Source organism: Thermobia domestica, chromosome 2, assembly GCF_964235325.1.
Source record: "Thermobia domestica chromosome 2, izTheDome1.hap1.1, whole genome shotgun sequence".
NCBI lineage: Eukaryota > Metazoa > Arthropoda > Insecta > Zygentoma > Lepismatidae > Thermobia > Thermobia domestica.
Window position 1 is genome coordinate 193,870,992 of NC_137455.1, and position 26,180 is coordinate 193,897,171.

The 26,180-nt window shown below is 33.8% G+C and overlaps 2 protein-coding genes across 2 annotated transcripts in view; one reads left to right on the forward strand and one right to left on the reverse strand.

The window, feature by feature from the left end:
• LOC145679296 (uncharacterized) overlaps nt 1–6,458 on the forward strand; it is an 89,232-nt gene extending 82,774 nt beyond the window's left edge. Inside the window, exon 3 of the mRNA XM_081749882.1 lies at nt 6,369–6,458. Within this exon, the coding sequence (XP_081606008.1) occupies nt 6,369–6,458 (90 nt within the window). The remainder of the gene's footprint in view (nt 1–6,368) is intronic.
• Nucleotides 1–26,180, reverse strand: part of LOC145678340 (orexin receptor type 2) — an 844,605-nt gene that overhangs the window by 634,599 nt on the left and 183,826 nt on the right. The window lies entirely within an intron of this gene.

Below are 26,180 nucleotides of genomic sequence, written 5' to 3' on the forward strand. Positions count from 1 at the left end.
CTGTTTAGCTAAAATATGTAGCAAACTGATACGTACAATGAGGAATTTGATTGGTTGATGTTTTTGCACAAAACCACTTAAAGTGAATCTCCATCGGGAAACGCACATCTTATATCTGCATCGGTTAGATAGCCATAGCGCTATTTACTGGGTATCTAGCAGAGGCTGGTTGATGTTTCTGCCCAAGACCTACATACCCGCGCTCAGGCCCTCTGCTACACTCCTACCCTGACTTAGTTACATAGCATTTGTGATTTTAGTGGCCACCTAGCACAAGTTAGATGGTGTTGGCACGCAAAACCTCTTAAAGTTAACTTGCACCGGAGAATGCATGTGCGAACTTAAATGTAACTAGCAAATTACTTTAACAAAAATAAATCTTTGTATTGTGGAAGCAGTAGTTTTCCACATTCCTCGTTTACCCTTATACCCACCATCGCTGACGCGTCTTTTCACTACCGACGCACTCTCGCGTGGGTCCCCCTGGTCTGACTTGGTTAGGTACCATTCGTGGTTTTTAGTGGCCACCTAGTATAGGTTGGTTGGTTTTGCACAAAACCTACATACTCCAGTGCCGGACCACTGCTGCGCTACTACATTGACTCCGTTAGATAGCATTTGTGATTTTAGTGGTCACCTAGCACAGATTGGTTTGTTTCTGCACAAAACTTATTAAAGTAAATCAGCACACCTCAATGTGACAAGCATATGAATTAAAAAAAAAATTCTTTCTTTTGTGAAAGCAGTACTTTTCCACACTTCTTGTTTACGTCTATACCCACCATTGCTGTCGGCATTTACTAATTCATTTCATGACGTAACTAAAAATTAGCTAAATTACTCTCCTTCTGCTGTAAATTTTGTTAATTGATGGTAATTCTAGACTCTTTCTGCGACAGTTAATCCCAACTTTAGTCAAGTTCCGCCGAAGTATTCCATCTACGAAACTAGAACCAATATTTACGTTTAAAAAGTAAAATTATTTCAACAATTATCGCCTAGTTCATTCTAAGCTCTTATTATGTTGGTGCCTTCTTACTAGGAGCTTAAGTTTTATATTATCTACTAAACTTGCACTCTGAAAACAATAGGCATACACTCATTCATTTCTTAAATTAGAATATATGAACGTCAGTATTTCTCATAACAAGAAGACGAACCAGATTTATCCATCCGTTTCAAGGCAGGGCGAAAGTAATAGGCCTGCGTACGGGTTTATTTGTAAAGCAGCTGCGAACTTGGCTACACGCATTAAGGAAAACAAGTGAGAAAAACACAAACAAACCTATGATAAGTTGTCATTACAGGCATGTTCGACTGGTTTATAGAACATTGACCACTCTCTACATTGAATTGTAAAAAATAGAAAACAACGTGCCCTGTGGCCCTACTAATCTGTCTCACTCGCTATCTCTCGTTCAGCAGTACTATCTGGATTCAGTATTGGGCTTCGGTACAGAAAGGAACCAACCTTGCAACTAAGCTATACATATGGACCAGCGATATGGAACTTCCCCAGATTCTATGTTCAAAGACGACATACACGTTTTCTGTCTTCATACGTAAGATCTTTAAAGATTACTCTTCCTTTCTATATTAACAGTCTAAATCTGTAAATTTTAATGTCAGCATATTTTTAATCTGTATCGTACAAATGCAAACTATTATCATTTAAAAATCTTTGAAAGTGCAGATAGTGTGAATTAGTCTACGACCAAGCAACTACTGTCCTTCAGACGTTTCTCTTAATTTTATTTATGGCATTTTCTCTGAAGTTGGTCGTTCGCCAAGTTATTGCCTAAAAGCATAATAATTGGTTCCTTTCTATACCAAGTTTAATATTTAGTTCACACAATACTGCCGAGTGATCATTAGCGAGTGGAGGCGAATTAGAGCCCCGCAGGGGACGCAGTTTTCGGTCTTTTAATAACTAAATGGGAAGAGGGGCATGCGTTTTAGAACCTTGCCGCCATGATGGTTACATTTCTTACCGTTACATTGAAAAGTGTAAATTTCTTTACATTTCTTTACAGTTATTTGCTTACCACATTTTCTACAATTCATTTTTAGATTTCATAAGCCATGACTTTTACTTACTTTTAATAGATTTTCCTGATTATCACTTTATTGTCCCACAAACTGTAATAATGTTATCTAGGGCTGTGTGTTGTATACCTGCAGCCATGTTTACAAAACAAATTGTAACGACCCTAACTCTACACATCCGTACGCTAATCATGGCTTAGCGTGGCCTGAGGGTAACTTTACTTTTATAAACACGATGATTTACTTCTAGTTACAGCCACAATCTTGTACTGAATAAATTCACATATAGTTCAAGTGCGACGAAAATTTTATTTGTGTGGGATTCATCATCTACCAGAAAGATGGCAATAGGTCATTGATCATGCTGATCATTATATACAATCCTAGGTGAGTCACATTTTGTGTTTTTCGCACATCCATATGCACATCAAAATCGGGTAGAATTTTCGCACCTATCTAATATCTTGCAAAATGTGTATATTTTCAGCTCACCATTGTGCTGAGCATCCAAGAAGACACCCGATACTAAAAATGAAGCGCCTATCTGAAATAATAGTTTTTTTCAAACTTTTTGCAAAACCTGTCCAATTTTGAACTTTTAACGCTAGTAATTCAAACACGCTTGTGATCGAGGGTTTCTTCGTTTGCGTTATTGTTTTATATATAGAAAGGAGTCAATTAAGCATAGTATCGATATGAAGTCAGAGTAATACCCCACGACCTTCCCTACTTAGCACAGGGACGTTAATTGTAGATCATGAATTATTCATTGATACAACTAAGTAATAACAACGAAAAAGTGAAACTGAGCTGTACATTCCTGAAGCATATGGTGAATTCTTAAGATATCGATGTAATAAATTACGTTTTATGAAATAATTAATATATATTATTCTTTCTTCTCTCTGGGCACACTGGAAATCTATTCTGTCTTCTGAGACCTTGACCGTACATTAGGCCCAACTTCCAATTTCAACCTTACTCGCTCGAAAATATTGCTTTAAAATTTTTTAAAAAGATTCCGAATTACACACTGTGGATATACTATTAACTTTATCATAAATTATATATATATATATATAATATACTACCTGGCTGAAAACCACTTACAAGTTCGTGGCGCCCTCCATTTGTACTGCTGGAATTCAATATGGTGTTGGCCCACGTTTAGCCTTGATGACAGCTTCCACTCTCGCAGACATACTTTCAATCGGGTGCTGAAAACTTTCTTGGGGAATGGCACCTCATGCTTCACGGAGTGCTGAACTGAGGAGAGGTATCAATGTAGGCCGGTGAGGCCTGGTACGAAGTCGGCGTTCCAAAATATTCCAAAGGTGTTCTATAGGATTCAAGTCAGGACTCTGTGTAGGACTGTCGATTACAGGGATGTTATGGTCGTTTAACCACTCCGCTACAGGCCGCGCAGTATGAACAGATGCTCGATCGTGTTGAAAAATGCAATCGCCATCCCCGAATTGCTCTTCAACAGTGGGAAGCAAGAAGGCGCTTAACCCTTTTAAATTATGATGGATCACCACATGTGCCATGGCGTCGACCTTCGGAATTTGCTTTATAAGTCTCTAGTAAAGCATTTTAGACCGGGTTTTTTGCATTCATTCAAATATAGAAGCATCATAAAACATCTTTTATGGGCATTTGACAGCCTCGCGTGCTCTGTCTGGGGGCTGTGACGTCAGAAACATGGGCGATGGGTTTAAAATAAGGGTATATTTGAGAAGTTTAAAAAAAATCCTGACACATTACTATTTACCGTAGAATCATGGTTTATACTTCGTTGGTTTCGTTATAAGGCACGCTTTTGAAATGTGCTACTTAAATTTCCTTATCGTGTACCAAAAGCGCAAAAATCACACATAAAATGGAAAAAATGAAATTTTTTAAAGAAAAAATTTCCTTTTTCCCATTTTTCTCTTTACAGGTACACGATAGCGAAATTTGAGTGGTACCATTTGAAAGGCTGCCTTACGCTTAAGAAAATGAGCTATGACTGATGTTGCTAGAGTCAACAGACATGTGTCAAAAAGAATCTCAATTTCTCTATTTTTTACATTTTTTACATATTTTTAATCAATTACTTTAGTAAAGTATCTACAGTATTATCACAATTATTCTAAATTCATGATACGTACATCGTTTTCTTTGGTATGAACCAATCTTTCAAACGGAGCCACTCGCATGTCTCTAGCATGTACCATAGTAGATAAAATTTGCAAAACAGGGAAATTTTTGTGAAAAAAATCCATTTTTCCCGATTCGCGAATTTTCTCCACTATGGTACATGCTAGAGACATGCGACTGGTACCGTTTAAAAGACTGGTTTTGGCCAAACAAAACGATGTATAAATCCCGTCTCTACGATAATTAGGGATGAGTCAGAAAATTTTTATATAAAAATGGGTTAACCATTGCTCACATAGGGGAAAGCTGATACTGTCTGCACATGGTGCAATATTTTTTCCTATCTTATGTTTCAAGATATAACATTGAAACTTCGTATGTAGTATGTTTGAGATTTTTTTTGAGCTCTGTGGGTTGACACAGGGGCCGGGCAGAGGGGCCCAAAATCAGGAAAAAAGGGATTTTGTGACAAAAATTTCTATTTTCCGCGAAGTTTCTCCACTATGGTACATGATAGAGACATGCGAGTGGTACCGCTTAAAAGACTTGTTCATGCCAAAAGAATCGAGGTACAATTCATGTTCCCACAATGAACAGTCTTGATGATGATGATGATAGTATAGAAATTCACTAGAAAGGTGTTATCAAGGGAAAATATGTAGTTTGGCTTTTGCATCAAAACTATTTATCCCAGGGTCACTCTTTGTATCTTATTCTCTTCATCATAAGGCAAAGTTTTTTAGTACCATTCGCATGATCGTATCCTATACCAAAGGGGAGATATTTGCGATAAAATAGGGATTTTTAAAAAAGAAAATCCCTTTTTCCCACTTTGAGCGGAAATTTCCCGCATTTGATACACTTTGGGGAAATGTTACGGACGCAGTTGGAAACAGTACTTTACTAGAAACAAAACGGGGTATGAACCATGATCCTACAATAAATAGTTTTGACGCAATAGATGATTGAGTGAAAGTCTACAAAATACCTCAAAAAAGCCATAATTTAAAAGGGTTAAAACATCAATGTACGCCTGCGCTGTGAGAGTGCCACGGAAAAAAGCAAGGGGTGCAAGCCCCCTCCAAGAAAAACACCACCACCATAACAAGCTGACAGACCACACCATAACACCACCACCTCCGAATTTCACTGTTGGCACTACACACGCTGACAGATGACGTTCACGGCGCATTCGCCATACCCACACCCTGCCATCGGATCGCCACATTGTGTACCGTGATTCGTCACTCCACACAACGTTTTTCCACTGTTCAATCGTCCAATGTTTACGCTCCTTACACCAAGCGAGGTGTCGTTTGGCATTTACCTGCTTGATTTGTGGCTTATGAGCAGCCGCTCGACCATGAAATCAAAGTTTTCTCAGCTCACGCCTAAACTCACGCCTGTCACAGTACTTGGAGTGGATCCTGATGCAGTTTGGAATTCCTGTGTGATGGTCTGGATAGACGTCTGCCTATTACACTTTACGACCCTCTTCAACTGTCAGCGGTCTCTGTCAGTCAACAAACGAGGTCGGCCTGTACGCTTTTGTATTGTACGTGTCTCTTCACGTTTCCACTTCGCTATCACATCGCACACAGTAGATCTAGGGATTTTTAGGAGTATGGAAATCTCGCGTACAGACTTCTGACACAAGTGACAACCAATCACCTAACCACGTTCGAAGTCCGTGAGTTCCGCGGAGAGCCTCATTCTGCTTTCCCGCGATGTCTACTGACTACTGAGTTCGCTGTTAATGACAGCACAACACTCCTAATATGTAAAACTATGTTTTGGGGGGTGCCCGGATACTTTTAATCACATTGTATATATATATATATATATATATATATATATATATATATATATATATATATATATATATATATATATATAGGATGACTTGTAATTCGATGCATTCCTTGCAAGGGGATATTCTACAAATACTTTGGAACATTTTCACTTGCATAAACCGGGGGTCGCATATCAATAGTATCTGAGTAATTGGCGCATGTGTGATTTCTTTGAAATTTGCCGGCTAACGAAAGGTGCGCGAAAAAGTTTGTCCTGGCCTACTTCCACATGTCGTAGAGCGATGAAATATTATATATGTTACCCTGTGTACCTATGTAGGTCATGTGGTAATGTACAGCTTGTAACTCTGTACCGTTTCTGTGTTATAGGTTCTTACGTGGAGTATGTGCTGTGGTCGAAAACACATTACTGCTCCTCAGAAAGCAGCGTGGCAACATCGAAGAAGTACTTGCCGCTAGGAAATGACTATGTGATTGGGAAGAGGTGGAAGACAGATGGTGTGTGGCCAAGAGAAAACGCGAACTATGACGGATTTCATACCCGAGTTCGTAAATATTTTTGGCCAATATTCGAGCAGTGAACGGGTGTGTTATTTTCCAGGAGGAGGACATCTTTTATCAGCATGTCACGCTTTGGGACTTCACCGAACCACTACACCTTACTTCACGTTCGAACCTATAACACAACAAGGATGCAGAGTTACGAGCTGTACATTACCAGATGATCTACACTGGTATGCTGGATTACACTTGTAAAATTTCATTCCTCTACGCCATGAGGAAGTGGGTCAGGGCAAAACTTTCTCATGCACCTCTCGTTAGTCGACAAATTTCAAAGAAATCATACATATGCAAATTACTGAGAAACTATTGATTTGTGACCAATAATTCATAGGTAAAGATGTACTTGTAGAATTTCCCCTTGCAAGGAGTATATATATATATATATATATATATATATATATATATATATATATATATATATATATATATATATATATATATATATATATATATATACAAAAGCGCATTACAACTCTTGAAAATGCTGCTTTAAAATTTCTTAACTTTTAACAAAATCCATAACGAGAAGTGTCTTATACTAGTTGTAAGATTCTGCAAACAAATTATAAATGGTAGTGTCATTTTTATGACCGTGAATTAGCTCATAAGTGTGACAAGGTTTGATGAAAATATCTTTAAAAAATTAGGATGAATGTTGCGCCAAACAAAAGCGTTAACATACAACTACAAAATCTCACATGAAAAAAAAACCCTGCAGACATTCAGTAACGTATCAATTAGGGGCAGATAGGGTAGGCTCAGCCTCTCTGAAACTTTGGAATATTTATTCAGGTGAATACATATTATTAAAAAATAAGTAGTCAAGAATGTAAGGAAACTCATGTTAGACCCCAGAAAGTTCCTTACTCTTCTTGTTGTCTTAGTTTCCTGGCAATTGGTTGGCAAATAATCAAAAATAAAATATATAAATTTATCACATATATTTCAGCGTTATCAACCTCAGCATAAAGTATTTTGTGCTCTAACTTTTTGCTCCTAACTAATGTGTAGAGATACAAATTGATAATCTGATCATATAAACTTTGCAACAGCAGATTTTGGCTCAACACACATCACTCCTTGTAATTCGTTGAACAACAACACTTTATATATTATATATTCAATAGGTAATCATCCCTCCAGACAGAGATTTCGTGGTTGTCCAAATTGACATTCTAAATTATTAATATGGAACAAAATAATAGGGATAATTATTAAGTGTCAATTTTGATGGTGATTTTAGTAACAGCTAGTTTAACTGATAATTAGGCATATCTATAGTAGAACTGTAATCTACATGTCAGCTACTAAATTGTAATTATGTAAATACATAATGCTTATAGTTTTCTTTTCCTGTCTGCTTTTTACAATTCATATTTAATAATAAGAAATTCTATTCATTTGCAAAAGCCATGTTTCCAGTTTCCGTGGTATATTATTCCTAATAGCTGATGTTCGTTTTTATACCATTTCTGATTCATCCAAAAATTAGTTAATACATACTGACTCTGATTTCACGAATTTCCTATAAATGCCGTTCTTATAATGTCAAAACTCAGATATTTCTCAGAGGTGCACGTATTAATATTGAAACTACATGGAAATTATAAATATTTGAAATATTCATGTTCCAATCCGGTATGGGTTACCTTGACAAAGGTTGTCCCTAGGTTTTCATAGGCTCTGCCTGACTTATATTCAGATGCATTAATGTAGGTATTAGTTTCTCAAATAATTTTCTACCATATTCCTTTGTTGAACAATTTTTGTATGTACTATGTACACAGAATAACAAGAACATTAATAAACTTTTAATTTTCTTTCTAATCTGTCTGAAATGCAGTATTACATTTCTATGAGTCTTTTATACGAAAAAGCGTAAGAGTTTATGCAAAGACATATTCTTAAACCATTTACTTTGTTTGTAAACAAAATTATTTGTCAAATTTAGTTATTTTAGTTTCCATTGCTCAAGAAGATATCATCGCTATGATTTTAATTGATCTTTAAAGTGAAATGTGTCTAAATGTTCAGAAGTGTAATATTTGTAATGAATCATAAAGGATATATCTCTTCTCGAACTTCAAGGAGTCTTCGGAGACTTGGGTTGCTTCTTCGTATTATCAGAATTGAAAAATAATTACTATAACGCTTCAGCACATAATATTACTTTATACAAATATATAACTTTACGTTTCGGACGTGTCTATGTAATTATGAAAATAAAAATGTATGAATATGCAGAATCCTTTCTTCAGTTATCGTAATAGATTTTGATACATTGAAGAGAGTATACTTTAAACTCTGAGAAAAGCAATGAAATGTTCTTAAATTCTGAGTTGTGCTATTAAATAATAATCTTTTTCAAATCAATATGCCAAAGGAAAAGAGACAGAAGGAGATAAAATCTTCAAAACTTTCTCTTTAAAAAAAAAAAAAAAAAAAAAAAAACAGGACAATATTTTACCTGGAGGAACAAAATTTGTTGCTGACTATTTCTAGCGTCAAGTTCAGCCTAGCGTTTCTACGCTGCATTAATCCAAACCCTCATAATTCAACCTTTACTTTTAACTTAGATAAGGAGATTAGTGCCGAACACTCTGAAGGGAAGATTTTGTGGTAGATTTTTCACTACATATTTTGAATCTCTCATCCAGCACTGGTGCTGCTTTTTGGTTTAACATAATGACAAAAAATATAACATTGCTTGATTCTTTTTTCTCCAAAGTAATATATTTAAAATATTAAGAGTTCAACGAGAAAGAATTAACTTGGCAAGGTTTCATTCTGAAGAATAATGTATGAATCTCATTCCTTACCTTTGCTGTGAACATAAAAATATTATATTAATAAATATTTACAGATCGGCTTTTCGTTGATTCTGGAGCGAACATAAACGAAACTTTACAATTATTTCTCCGATGGGGCGAATACTATGTTAATTAGAAACTGCTAAAATAATGAATCATATGACTATCAATTTGTTTCACACTCATGACCTTTAAGATAACAGGGACAGACGATAAATCAACACGTAGGTGAATAATTTAAAAGAATTAGACGGTATGAGAATAGAGAAGGAAGCTGGAGAGCCCAAAGAAAACTCGCATTATACTACATAGTTCAATACATGTACTATATTTTCCACTATGCATTAACATGGTGTGGAATCGAAGCGGGATCTCTTGCATTAGACGTGGGTTCTATCATTGAACTACACTACTTCTATTGTTTATTGTAGTGCCGTTATTTAATGTGAATTTTGAAGTGTGAGATCGATATAGTAATTCAAAAACTTTTCAAGTGGCATGTGACTGCCGTAAACAAAGTTTACTCGCCAATAATAGCAGTTATACATTACATTCCGGGTTTATACACAACAAACATCCTCCATTGTTACGAAACAATTGAAAGAGATCTATAATGAATTTACTGCATCATATCAGGAAATTGCCGGATATGTGACTTCATGTCAACTTGAAAAGATGCACCCCACATTTGAAACTAACGGAAGAAACATTCGCTAATAAATCACTTTATCTGACTACAATTTCTATTTTCGTAATCAGACCTGATGTTCATTCAAAGAATTAAGTATAGATGTTTCACACCTACTGTATTTAAAGTGTTAACGGACAATAAAAATGTCGAAGAATATGTGCCACAATATCTTAATTGAATACAGAATGGGAACATGACCAAACATTTATTTGCATTGTTAAAAGCAAGATAGTCAAACATTTTTAAGTGACATTATTTGAATCGACGAAACGTGGGCATGATTATCAATGAACTTGTGACCAACCATCAGTTCAGTATATGGCATCATCCCCCTTTACTGACCCAAAACAAATTTGGTCAGGGAGTTTGCACAATGGTACTGAAAAGCAGTAACAAAGAACTTATCATTCCGCACGCAGTTACACGATAGAACAGGGCTAATATTACGTTCTCTTATTGTTAATACCTGAACATTAGCTCTGTTCAGTAGTTTTGCAAAAGAGACAGAAATTTATTTCGTCATCACTAGATCATAGAACATAGTTCAAGGCACTGCTAAGATATGCCCATCTTACCAAACATATGTCCATATTAGGAGCATCACTGTCATTCATTAAATGGGGGTGATACCATCAAACTATGTAAGTCAAAAGACGAAAAATATATGGAAAATATAATGATTAAATAGAAAATATTTGAAGGTAAGAATCAGTGTTTTTTTTAAAGAAAATTTGAAAAAATCAATATATCAGATTGTTCCGTATGAAAGATTCGTTTTTATAATGACAGATTCGTAGACTAAAAGAGAACTATCCATTTTAAGGTTTCTAAGAGTGAAAGAAACAGATAATACAAAGTATTACTATCAACATATTGATATCATCAATCAAAAAATTGTTGTCCTTCGAGGCAGTTCTGATAAACAAATAAGACACGATTCTCCTCTATAAAAATGCACAACCGCGTGTTTTGCGTGAGACCGTACAGAAACTGAAAGATTTGAAGTTTGAGGTTCTACTTCACCCATATTATTCACCAGACTTCTTCTCAACTGAGCATCATTTCTTTAAACAATTTGATAATTTTTGGTGAACAAATACTTTGTCAATCAGGAGCTGTCAAAACAACTTTTAGAGAATTTGTTTACTCTTGAGACTAAGCTGTTCTTCGGAACTGACATTATTACCTTGAAGTCGATAGGAGAACTATATTGATACAAATGGAAGATGCTTTGATCTAATATTTCCAAAAAATTTGATGACATGAACAAAATATATGTGCTAAATCTGTCGTTTTATATGGAACAACGTAATATATAAAAACACAGGTGCAGACACTAATACAGAATTTGTCTATTGTCAATTAAAAATATTATCACTATCGTACTTTCATTGCCATAAACGTAACGATCAACAGATTCAGATTTAGAACTAAATTACAATAGGAGACAATAATGCATTTGTCATGTATGAGTAATACGACAAATCTAGCCGCTCAGCCCTCCTCACTACCCCAGTAGCGTACGTGCGTGACTATGGATCACAAGGTCCGCCATTCGATTCCCGACGGAAAAGCATCAACGCAGTACAATGGTTCAGATTCCAATTCAAGCTATATTTCTTGTCTCACATACCTTGCTGACAAAGTACTAAAATGGAAAATAGTCAATGAAAACCTCAGTCGTAGAGTGTTCCCTTCTGGTGTAACGGGTTTCTGATTTTATCTCAGGCTATGAGGATTTGTAATTGACTAGAACATGTCCGAGTATTTGTTTGAAATACAGCCGTCTTCTATTATTTCAGATATAGTAGACTCGGGTTCGATTCTTAGTGAGAGCTTATGAAATTCAGGCCAAGTTAATACAGGGTGTCCAATATACAATGCAACCCGGAGTTTGGGATAGTAGAACTTTTGAACCTGAAGTGATACACGAATAATGGTTATACCAAAATGAAGCCTTGTTCATAGATATATTTTTAAACTAGGAAGCAATGATTGAAGATAACTAGAAACAACGCAGTGTTGCCAGATGAAACCGAAGGTGTAAATCTTTTTTTTTTTTTTTTTTTTTTTTTGTAAAACGTATAAATTGACTCATAGCTCATACGTATGGATGTTCTGTCGTTAATTTTCAGTTTGCTTAGTTGGAGTAGTTTGGAAACTATGGTGCAGAAAAAAAGAATTTTTCATTTCCATCGATAACTAATCGGATGAGGCCTCTGTAGGAGGAACTAGGGAAATCGTAGTTTTCATAAATTAACACTGAATTAGCAACTTTCCTGATGTTTCAATGCATCAAAAGGTGTGTTAAGGATGTGTCTACATTATGCAACTCCTGAAAACAATGAAAGACAAACTTTGAAATTATCACAATAAAACGTTTACTCATATGAACCCGGCAATACTGCTACTATCAGAAATGAGTTACCACCTCTACAGTGGTTCACATATTTCACTAGGTTGGCAGCAACTTTACGAAGATTAGAGGCGTTAATGTTCTCAATGGCACTACGAATGTTCATTTCCAGGTCTTGAATAGTTCGAGAATTGTTGTTGTATACCTCTTGTTTTAAATGGCCCCATAGAAATGAATAGCAGTGTTGCCGGGTGCATGTAAGTAAAAATTTTATCATGGCAATTTCAAGGTTTGTTGTTCATTGTTTTCAGGAATTACATAATGTAGACACATCCTTTACACACCTTTTGATGCACTGAAGCATCAGCAGGGTTGCCACTTCAGAGTGTTAATTTATGAAAACTACGATTTCCCTAGTTCCCCCTTACAAAAGCCTCATCCGATTAGTTATCGGTGGGAATGAAAAATTCTTTTTTCTGCTCCATAGTTTACAAGTTACTCCAACTAAGCAGACTGAAAATTAAGGACAGAACATACATACGTATGAGTTATGAGTCAATTTACATGTTTTGCAAAAAAAAATTGATTTACACCTTTGGTTACATCTGACAACACTGTGTTGTTCCTATTGTACTTCAATCGTTGCTTTCTAGTTTAAAAATATATGCATGAACAAGGTTTCATTTTTGTATAACCATTATTTGTGTATCACTTCAGGTTCAAAAGTTCTACTATCCCAAACTCCGGGTTGCATTATATATTGGACACCCTGTACTTAGGTTCATGCCTCATGTAGACATGGTGCTGAAAGAAACGTTATGTTTCAAATTAATCATCTCTCTATCTTACTATTAATCGTCTTTCTCTTTCACTAATATTTGGACTATTATTCAGAAAAATTATTATTTGCTATGAGTAACAAGTTTTTGCCAAAGAACAAATAGATACCAAAATAGCTTATGCTCAAAGCACAGATTTTTTCTCTTAGATACTATGTGCAGAAATAGAATATATATATGTATACACAAAGTATTTTGAAAATGCCATCTCTAAGGGCTTCCAATGTTGGAATCTCTTCGACGTCATTCACTTCCTTTCCTTTACAATAGCTTTTGTAGTCAAAGAAAGCAGAAAAGATGTGAACTTCCGACAGATAGAGAGAAATCGCAGAAAACAGATGATCCAGTTGACATTCCGGTTCCTTCTCCTTCTTCTTCTTCTTCTCTCTCTCCCTCCTTCAGCTCGGAAGACTGGAAAGGCATCCGGAGGTCTTTCTCTGTAGGAAATCGACAAATGCCGTGAGGATTCTGATGGCATCGCTACGCACACTACGATATTGAGTTTTAAAATATAAATATAATATTACGTACATTTGTCAGATACAAAATAGAGAGAAACACACAATAGGATATACGAGCGTATATGGTGTGTATTGAATTTCGTAGTACATAATAGATTTCTGATTATTTTCAAATATCTTACTCTGTATCTTAACTGGTATTTTCAAATAATTTTACTATTATACACACTATTATCTTACAGTATTCATAGGTACACTCCTATAAATTTAAGTAATAAGATGTGCACTTGATATAAAACATAGGTTATAACATAAATAAACCCTTCCCAGTAAAATGGACTTCATTCTATCCTACATCAAGTATTTCTTAGATTCAATCTTTTACTATTTTTACATTTTTTCCTTAAAGTAGTAGTTTTAGCCTTCTCACAACTGGAATTCAGTATATCCTCCTTTTACCCGTATTTTGTTTCTAACTAACCTAAATATCGATTTTAGTGCAATTTACGTCCTACGATCAGAAATATGTCATCAATATAGATGATTTATATCCAGCAGTTCTAAAGAAAACTGATTCTTAAATAACGCTTATCTCTCATCTTTGCCCTTCTTTGCGCGCCTCCATATTGTATTTGCGCAAGTAAATGATATATAAACATGTTCTGAAATAGAAAGTCACACAGGAAACTTAAAAGTCTTTAAGTCCAATGATGAAAACGAAGCAAACGATTATAGTAAAATATTGTCCCCTTTTCTTTCCTATTAGGATGGAATTTTCAGAATTTATAAAATTGAAGTAAAATTAAATATTCAAGTTTAACGTCCTACGATTATGCTATTTATGTTAAGGAAGAAGGAGAAAGATGAGATCATACCTTTTGTTCAGAAACTCGTACTCTATACTTCAGACGGACAATATATTGTAGAATGTTCGAGCCTTATTTTAGGCCTGAATCATGCCATTGGTTCCCTGGCTTCAGGGTTGTCTGACCTGTAGTCTCTTAAACATATTTGGATCATTGTTGATCAGCTCCTTTTCACCACAGTCCTCTACTACTCAATATCAACATGTCACGGATTCATATACAACTAAAGTGGCAGACATTCTCCCAGAAATACCTTCAACGCCCGTTTGTTTATTTGCCACTATATAGATAAGCTGGTTTTGAAAAATTGCAGGTCCACGCATATTCATTTATGAAGGGTAGATGTGATGCATAGTTCCGAAATTTTAATTAATTATGCATAGTCGTCTACATTTGTTGTATCAAATTGATCCTACTCACATGTGTATATTTTGGAGTTGAACTTAACAAATAAATGTTTACTAGTCCAATCAATGACGTGACATAAAATGAAAACGTTCTTAGATTTACGTAAAATTTTTAGATATTTTGAGCAAAACAGCGATCTACGAAGATATTAAAAAGGATTTCTCTATCTCTTCTACGATACACATATTGGCTTACAAGTTATCATCCGTGTATTCTGTACAGAAATGCAAGTGCTGACAATCGTTTTTTCTTTAGTTTTTTTCTGCGCGCTTTTTGTCTGGAATATTGTTTTATTTCAGTTTTAGTGGAGAGACAGTAGTGTGTTCCAGATTTGATTTCCCATTATAACAGGAAGAAACATTTAATTACTCGTACTGTGTTCTGAAAATAAAATATTGAGAAAATTTATGAATCAAAGAAAATCGATCATTCGATAGGAAAGAAAAGATGCTTGGAATTTCCAGTTCTTCCAAGAATCATTTATAGAGCTTCTAGTTTAACGTTCTACGACAAAATAGTATTTTAGAAAAATCTTAAGTATGTTAGCAATAACTGTTCTGAAAGTATAGTATATTTCATGAAACTAACTTACCATTAAAAGTTTATTAATAAACTAAAACTTAATTGTACTTGCATGTAAAATTTGCTGAGGCTGTTCAAATGCTACCGAGGATAGAATGCTACCGACAAGTTTGTTATTTCAAAAATCTTGGCACGATATGACAGTAAAGGAAAAAGAGATTACGTAAATAATGATGTAAAAACTAGCACCATGGTCAAAGTAGGCGTTTGCTTAAATTTTGTAAACTGAACTCTCTGTAACTTAGGATAAAATGTTTCCCGAATGAAGAACAAGATGTAAACAAGACTTTACACTGAAAATATTGTTTTTGTGTCTGTTTCTTGGTTTATGGTACTTTTTTTCTGCTTACCAGATGTAATTTAGGACAGTAAAACACATACCTCAAGATGCATAACTTCTAAGCAATTGATGAAATGTTTAGGCAACCAAAACGACACTTGGAGTATGTGGGTTGCATAAATTGCACTTATATCTAAAAACTTCAATTCCAGTTTGAAAAGCAACCAAAACAGCGAGCTACTGATCACAGGACTCGCAAGTACTGGCTGTTATAAGCACGCTTTGTTAATTGTAGAATCTATTGAAGAAAAGCAAAATCGGCACTTGAACAATAAAGTCAAAAAAGCAAACATTTCTGTTTGCTTTCCAAAAACCAGCTTTCTACGGGAAAGAACTTCCATCCCAAAAGTTGGCTTCCTTGATTCTCGAATTCCTTACATAAAAATATCCTAACATATTATTTTTTCGGCTTTTCTCACCTAGATGTTCAAAATTTGTATTAGGTCTTTCAAAAGAAGAATATGCTCTTGCTGATTATTGTTATTATTATTATTATTATTATTATTATTATTATTATTATTATTATTATTATTATTATTATTATTAGCATTAACATTCAACGATTAAGAATAATAAACATGTCATGTCATTTTGTATCATTCGTAATGAGGTTCCAAAGATATACTGACTAACCAATCCGTATTTTTTCAACTTAAGGTCCCAGGATTACGTACCAAACCTAAAGAACTCAGTGATGACTAGGAATGATAATAGTGGAATGACACAAGTGGGAAGGAACGAGAGAACCATGAAGGAAACTCATATAATGTTTGTCCAACACAAAGCTATGTTGGCAGCGTTGGAATCGAACCACATACACCATGCACAACAGTAGAGCACTCTACCACTGAGCCACCTCGGTGGTTCGTAAGTTGTCTGCAAATGATAATTTGCTTTTATACTAGTATACATATAAACTAATTCGCATGTCAAGTGATTTTCTTGATAATTTCCTGATGGTAACTGTGACTAATTCGTGATAGAGTTGTTACCTTTAAAGCATAAGGTTACATTATGTGCTGTGGGCAGAAAATGCTTCAATTTTTATAAGGAATAAGACCTTTTAGATTGTTTATTTAGCTGTTAATAAACGCATGTGGAGTATGTTTCATGTGCATTTAGGTTGCAAGTGTGACTGTTAACAGTATCATACTACTGTATGGTTGGAATGAAAATAAATAAGAATTGGTCAAGCATATACGACACATACAATTATTTGTGAAATACAGCGTGATAGTGTAATTTTGAAGTTATTCCCAGTATACAGGGACTTCAACATTGGCGTTGTTTGTTTTGGACTCGATTCACACTATTAGAATACTTTCATTATGGTCACCATATCGGCATTTGAATCTCTTAATATGGATCATGGAAATATCAAGTTTATCTTGACATGTTCAAACACTTGTATGAAGCGGCAAAATATCACAGAACAATCGAAAGTTGCACATTTTAATCGACTATAGAAACCGAAACATGTCCACTAAAGGAACTTGACGTTGCCTGCACTTCCATTTAGCGAGACACTTGTAGAGCTGAGAGATTTCATAGTATTCTAATATTGTGGCAGAACAAAGGAAATTGCAGAAAAATATTAATTTCATAGGTTAAAGCAACTACAACATTAAACTGTTATGCAATTTACGTTGTTTTTGCAGTTGGAAATACAGTAAGAAGTTTAACGTGCATTAATTTTCGTCATCTCAATCCAGTGATACATAGAAGAGTAGCAATAACTTCTGTAAAGTATGTCGTAAAGCACACTCCAAAGATAAATGTCTTAGAAAAGGTAACCAATGATTACATGAAATGATCATTTTGCAGAAGCATGTCCATTGAACAGATTGAAGATGTTATTGCAGAGAAATTACGTTTCATTTAAGTAAATCCAAAAACACCTGACAATACATTTGTATGGAACCGAACTAAATTAGAATTTATAAAGAATATATGATATATATATATATATATATATATATATATATATATATATATATATATATATATATATATATATATATATATATATATATATATTTCTTTGTGTTGTAACAACGTGATAGTTATTCTCTAATGATAATTATTCCATAGTCCTACAGGAATTTTAACTAATTTTTTTTTTCTGAGATGTAGAAATATGAAATATATTCTGCTCTTGGAATCAATTCTTGAAATAAATCAAATGTTTTCCTTTCTGCTTCTACAAATTCTACTAAAATATTATTTTGTCAAATGACATATTGGTCTGAATATAATCAAGAAATTATGAATATAAACATTGTTGTAGATCATTTCATGCGATAAAGTAATTGTAACAATTCGTGTAGAAATTTGAAAAGTAACATATTTCTTAACACTTTTCTTAAGTCATTTTATTTTATGGAGTACAAATGTTTTATTTCCACTTCATGTGTCCGAGATTTTTCCGTTATTCATTTCATTGAATATAAAGTAAATTATGAAACAGTACTGTTCTACTTCTACTTAAATATTAATGGATACAGTCTGATTTCATACATATTGTACTACGGTTGTGCGAAATTTCATTCCACCAACATGTCAGATCGTTACCATACAAAGTTCTTTAAAAATGCATTTGCAATTCAAGTCATTTAATGACAGTTTCAAGAGGAAATGTGCAATATTTATCATAAACATTTGCAAAAAGTGAGAAAAAGAAACACACAGAAGTAAATAAAGATGTTTATATGGGAAGCTCCAGATCTCTATACAAAGCAAACTATTTGGTTGAGAACATCCTTTTATCTAAGAGAATGCTGATCACAAATTCAGCAGCGAGAGCAAGAGTAACATTAGTATCAGTGCGGATGTAACTACTACGTATTTTGCAATGCGAGATTCCAACCTGGTATGCATAGTGTGTAGATTCTAGTTTTGTAGAATGATCTCTTGGGGAACGTTTCACCAAATGAGAAAAGATAGTAGCGTTAGCCGCATGTGAGTACATTTCCGTGTTAAAAACAAGATCTTGGTAGCATACCATGTGATGAAAATATCACATGTGATGTGCGCTATGGAGTATGAATACAGTAAGTCCCTACATTATTGTGAAAAAGCTTCCTTTAACAAAAGTGCTCACGATATAGTAAATTCCATAAGTATTTCTATGTAGTATTAAAGGATTATATTTGCTTTAAATATATCATAATTCACAATTTAAATGTTCTCAAACCAACTAGTTAATATTTACAACTTTAGTATATACGAAACACACTTTAAACTGTTGTCAGTTTGGTGTTATGTCCAGTATGTAAGTCCAGCCAACATACTTGAAAGAAATGCTTCATGTAAAACTTTTTTTTGAAAATAAAACAATACTTACCTGACAGTGAGATGTAGAGAACATATTTGAATGACAATAAATGTAAAGAACATACCTGAAAAAAGAAAAGAAAACGAAACTAATTAATTCAAGATAAATAAATATAATACCTCTATTATTCCGTTGAAATGTGCATAACATAAAACTAGTCACAAACATATAACTTTTAAATTAAACAGTGATGTCCTTGACTTTCATACTAGAGGTTAAACCAGTACGAATTTATTAAGTATTCGTTGTGACATTATGGTTAAAAAAACTTCTTAAAAGGATTTGCTTATTTAGTGTTATAAGAAGTCATTAAGTCTTTATGTCTGAGGAACATTAATTATTATATGCAGATAAATATGTGGCTTGTTTACCGTTCTTACCCAGCTCTAGTAGATGATTCTAATAAAAAATTCAAAATTTTAATTTTTTACCTCTATTCTCCTATTCTGGACTTTGCAATTTTCACTGTTCTACACTTGTTTAACACAACAAAAGAAATGGTTGACTATTATATCCTTGTTCGATTGGCTCTACCTTGTTATGTTAGAGCATGCACTCTTCTGTCTTCGGGAAGAACACTCAGGTAAGAAAGAAGGTTAAATTTAGTTTGGAAACGTTAAAAATATCTTTTTTAAAGTACAGAATATTTTCCTGATCTACAAAGCAATTTCCGTAGTAGTAACCCTGTTTTAATTTGTCGCCTGAAATCACGAAGTGAAGGGTTTAAATTTTACAGATGTACCTTTTTTTCTATACAGAGAAACTTTATTACTTATCAAACTTATGTTCTGAGATACTTGTGTACAGAGAATCAATTTTAAGCGTTAGCATTTTTTGATATAGCCTCGGTTCTGGGAAGTAACTTTAAACTCCAATAAACCAATCAACTATATATATAACTAAAAGGCAATACCGAAAAAATATTCAAATGTATTATGGAGATACTAAGAAGAATAAACGATTAGTTACATCAGTTCTAATTAGTTGAAGAAATAGTTTCATAGATGAATGGGAAGCATGTTTGAGTTTAAGGAGTTATGTAATGTATTACATATTTTAACATTATATTAACATTTATAACATTACATTAACAATTATGTAATATAATCAAAATATAATGTAATGTAAAATTATATTACATTGAGACCTTCCATACATTATAATTTCCCGGTAAACTCATCATTTCAACATATGTATTATCTTCTTTCAATATCATTTATCAACTGAATTTTTTTCCTTTGCTATTCTTCTACCACATCTTGTATCATGTAATCAGAATATAATTTATTTCCAGTGTTCAAACAATTTCTTACCTCAATGTTGTCCTTTTCTCTTCTACTTTTCCTAGTATTTCCTCCCTAGATCTTTGTTACACATCTATTGCTGTATTATTTTGAATACGAGTACATACATATCGGAGTGTCTTCATTGCTTTTATCACTATATAAAGTATTCGAGTTTGTTTATGCTTGAATGTTCAACCCGACTTTGGCAATTATATATATATATATATATATATATATATATATATATATATATATATATATATATATATATATGTGTGTGTGTGTGTGTGTGTGTGTGTGTGTGTGTGTGTGTGCCGTTTCCATTAACTTAAATAAATTTCACTTCATTTGATTTATGAAAAGTAGGACGAAGAAAATCCTAGTAACATCTGATCCTGTCCTAGTCTAAATAGACAATATGATGCTCAAGCTTATTTGTAGCTTCTTTCTCACTATTTTCTGTTTCATCACACCAATTCTTTCACATAATTTTCTTCAACTGTTGTTGGTTTTCTTGAACATAGTGATCATAATAGTGAAATTTTGAAGTAGAAATTCTATTATGTCAATCTAGAAAGTTAAAATACAATTTTGGAAAACAATGCTCGACATCAAAGATACGAAGTAATGATAGTACAAGCGGAGCAACTATTAAAAGTTGGTGCTACTTTTTTCGGAAATCTTTATTAGAACCTCATGAGAAACATAAAGAGAAAGAAGAGAACAAAGACAGTATATGAGACAAAGGGGATTCCAGTGAAATGGTGCGCACCGCTAATCTTCATTCTCGCATGACACGAGGAGTTTGAGTGCGTTGTAATTTGACGGAGGGGAGACAACGATGCCCAACACAAGAGTAGAATGCTCAAGCACAATTTGCTTTCGCCGTCTTCTTTGGCGACCAAGTCTATTTCTGGGCGAAGCGTGGCCTGAGAGCAAATCCCCGGCTCCTTTGTCGCCTCCGAAATTAAGTAGAGGGAGACGAGAAGGTAAGAGCTATTATTATTCGAAACGCATCTCGGCTAATCTTTCGGAAACTCGTGTACTACTCACAGCAGATTCTTCTGTATACCACTTGCGTCATATATTCCCTTTTCTCTACAAGAGTATATATATTCCCACGGGGTATTACAGATGGAAACAGGCTCTTCGTGGAAATACACCAGGCTCTCTTAGCCATATGAGTTTCAACGAACGAAATGGTAGCTGAGACTTTCCTATGTTAGAGGCATCTCTTTTGTATAGAAGAAATCAATATCAAATATTATCCTTCTTCAAAGATCAAATTTCTTGCTTCTCAAATCAGAGTTGTCAAGGCAGATTATATATATAGAATGAGGATTTACGAGGAAAATATATTTTATTTATGAGTTTAATTGTTACTATATGTCTCTTTCTGGTAAAGTACATAACAATGTGTTTTCTTTAGATATGGTACAGAGTTACATCTCAGATGTTTCTGACAGTACGAGATACAAACCTAAATAGTAGGTCGGACCCTACTTTAAGCAATACACCTGGTCTCATTTATCGCCAGTGCTGAAAAAACATATTAAATTTCAATCAATCAACTATTGTAAAAGTAGTTTGTTACAAATATCATAAACAAAAAAAGCATGATAATTTGCTCTTGACCTGTACAAATCTTCACGACACTCCCTAAAATTTCTTTCTGAATTTTAGTGAATATTTTAATGATAATAAAAATATGAAAAGTTGTTACATGTAGATTCAAATAATACCTATAAAATGCCACTAAAAACGAAGAGCCAGATCGTTTTTTATAGGCTAGAAAGTTGGTATGAAATTTCAGACATCATAATTATTGGACGCTCAAATTTTCCAATATATGTAAGATTATTAAAGCAACTACTTGTCCATCTCATAACATTTGTTGGTATTAAATGATTCATTTTTCAAAATTACTCCATGACGGCCATTGTTGCTGTGTTATTTGAAAAAGAGAAAAAGACAAAAAAATAATGAAAAAAGAAGAAAAACAGAAAAGAAAGAAAGAAAAGAAAACGATACATAAATTTTAGTAATGTATTATAGATTTTAAAATTTGAGATTAAGATACTAAGTTTCTATCTAAAACGCCAAATATTTTCTACTGTGCTGCATTGAATTTTCTTCATGCTTTATTTGTATCATCCACATAGGTTGTCTTTTTTCTGCTATGCCTGCTTTTTCTTTCCCTTTCTGTTTCCACAATATGCTGCTCTATTCTTGATTGTAAATTAATTGGTGCTATTTCTTTCGTTTGGTTTATATATACCTATTTGCTTTTTCCTCTCACGGGACATTTTATATTTTTCCCAGTGTAGCACGCCTGAAACATGTCAAAAGTGAGCCTCTCTGTTATTCGTAGTAGTAACATTTCTTATCCACACAAAACTTTACTCCGTACACTACTCTTAATGATTTTCCTTTACTGCTATTGATACATTCTTAATATCAGTAGTTTTTTTTTTTACATATGTATAGTACTTTCACTTTCTGTTCTCCTAATTCTCGTACTTCGGTGAGTTTTCCTAAATATTTAAATGTATTCACTTCTTCAATTTTATGTCCCGTTAAAAAATCTAGTTTTCTTTTCTTTCTTCTGTGTGGAATTCAGAATTTTCTCTTCCTTTTTTTATTATCAGTTCCTCACTGAAATTGGTAGGTCCATACAAATCTTCTTTCTTTGCTTCTAAGAATTCAGTATCATCTACAAATGCTGTATTACTATGGAAATAATCTTGTTTATATTGAAGCATTCTTTCAGTTTGTGCAAAGAATTGTTTCATCGACTATTCTTACACATTTCATGTTATTCGATGTGTTTAACTCAGTGTTTCAGACATTGAACTAAAGTCGTCTAAGCTCGTTAAACTTGTTAGATTAGCAATGTAAGATATAAATACATTATAGTTAACATGGATAAGCTTTAAAATAATCAATTATAAGAATAGTATTGATTCTAGTATTTTTCTTCCTCTATTGAACTATGACAGCAGTTCAGAATTTTATGTAGTTACTCTACGGATAATCTAATATGAAGCTATAATCTTTGTTGTTCAGTAGGCATTTATCTAGGTACAGAGTTACTTAACTATGTATTCCTAAACAATTCTAAAACGCATTGAACCTTTGAAGGTCAAAATTAAGAATAAGTGTATTGTGGTGTGAATATAATGAAACCACATATACAACATTCAAGTCCATAATGATGTACCAGGTTTTCCGACAGCACCGTAATCCCATCGCTATTGATCCCATCGCTAGTGGCTTTTGGTATAATAATAATAATAATAATAATAATAATAATAATAATAATAATAATAATAATAATAATAATAATAATAATAATAATAAAAGAAAGAAATAGTGCCACTTTTTCTAAAGGCCTCTTTAGAATTCTTGACATCATTCAGGAAGTCCTGCAGAACCGAAACTAATAACAGACGGAGGTTCCTGGTTCGCGTTATACTGGAGATACATTAAAACACTTCTAAATTTCTGACTGGTCGTTAGAAATGCATGCGATCTAGTGTTGATAATGTGGTACGACACTCTTTGTGTTGGCCATTTACGGCCGTTTCTTTTAAAGTCTTACATGCACTCGCCTTAATTGTCAGTTAATTGGACCAGCGGACAGTGCAGATCCGAGTCCATTGTTCTGTCTGGTGGCAGCACGCCGTAATATACGATGCTCTTCCAATTTCACCAAATGCACAATCTATTACTTCACTGTACCAAATCAAACAGCCGTAAACAAAGTAATCTTTATGAGTTACTGATATTGTTATTACCTTGTTACCCTTAGTGCTATAATATTACTATATTACTAGTAATTTAATTAAAATGCAAATAATATTAATCTTATATAATTACTCTTGTTGAAGAAACAACAATTACTAATACCATAGAGGTGCAGTATTAGAATTCATGTAAGTTCAGCTCATACATAATTTTGGAAATAAATTTAACAGGTAGGGATGCGCACGAGTCGAGACATGTCTCGATTCTCGACTCGACTCGACTCGAATTCGAGTCGAGATTTGGATCGAGAAACACTTTGTAATATTTGAGACGAGTCAAGAAAAACGTATTTCTCAAGTCGAGTAAAAATCTCGACTCGACTCGAATGTCTCGAAAATCTTTCTGTAATTTTTAATATTATTTTGAAGAAAGTACTCACTCAGAAACACTGGGCACGAGAATTTCGGTAACTACAGGACTTGTCAGGTGTTCGAGGAGTGCTGTGAGTGTCTTCAACAAGTGTCGAAATAAGGGGAAACGAAGTTCAAACGTCGAAGGGTTGGGCGCCCCCACCTCATTACATATGTTGGATGTCGTAGGCTGGGCAGACTGGTAAAACAGGACAGCAGCGAACTGGGTCGGAACTAACATCAGAGTTTAATGCTGGACAAAGTACAAATATGTCTGAACTAGTGTTGTAAAATTTCCGGAAATTTTGAACCTGTTGGTAAAAAACGATTTTTTCGATTTTTTTCCGGAAAAATTGGAAATATTATAAAAATAAAAAGTTTGTATTAGGTTAATTTTACCAGTAATGATATCTTTTTTTCAAACGCGTGAAAAATATAAGTTGAAAAATTTCAATATAGCGGATATTAAAAAATAGCACTCGAAAATCAAACTATTCCAGTTATTATCTATATATTAAAATATTAGATTTACGCGTATATGGTTGTCCCCACAAAAAAGTTTATATGTTTTTCTCCAGTCCTTTCGACAATGAGATCTTAAACCCACAAGTGCTAGAAACGTACCGTTTTCATTGGTCGATTCCAAATCTTCTGTAAATTGTCCAGTTCTAATGAATATTTTTTTTAAAAGCATGGCCATTAGTTCTTTATTACATTTTTTGTGGTACACTGGAAGTACTGAAATTTTTGAAAAAGTAATGCATCATACTCTACGAGTTATATATTCGTTATATATTCCAACATCACATAGTTGTATATTGGAGTTGTATATCTCTCAGTTGTTTGTTTCATGACCAAATGATAAGAAAACGAAGGATAACCATTTCTCCACTTTAAGATGAATCTTCATTATTGGGAGAGTTTCTTTTTTTTTTTCTTTTTTTGACAAATGAACTCCGTATATCACTGACATAATTAATTGTGTGTGGAACATATTTATTTATTACATAATAGATGCAAAAAGAAAGAAAACACTGGTCATATATGAATTAGAAATTCCAACCACAAGTGGGCTCAAATCTTGCAAACGGTGCAAGATATTGAAAAAAAGCAATCGAAAAAATCCCCTTTATGATACCCCTTGCCCCCTTTATGATATGATTTTTATGAAGCCGTCCTTCACTTGTATCTGTAAAGGAACATGTACAGATATGAGGAATGACAAGGAGATTCATGCCCATATGTCAACGATTCGCTGTTTAGAGAGCGCAGATTCAGCTAGTTGAAAATTAATAGTCTGCTCTTATTTCTGTTATATCGTTTATTCGTGGATGTGCATTAATTACAGAACTTTTACAGTTACATAGAAGCCTGGCAACATGAAGTGTTTCTATTGCAACAAATAAATCTCTTGAATGAAACTGAGTTCTTAATATGCCCTTTGATCTGGTGAAGTTTTGTTAATTTTCACCAAATTACTTCTTAAG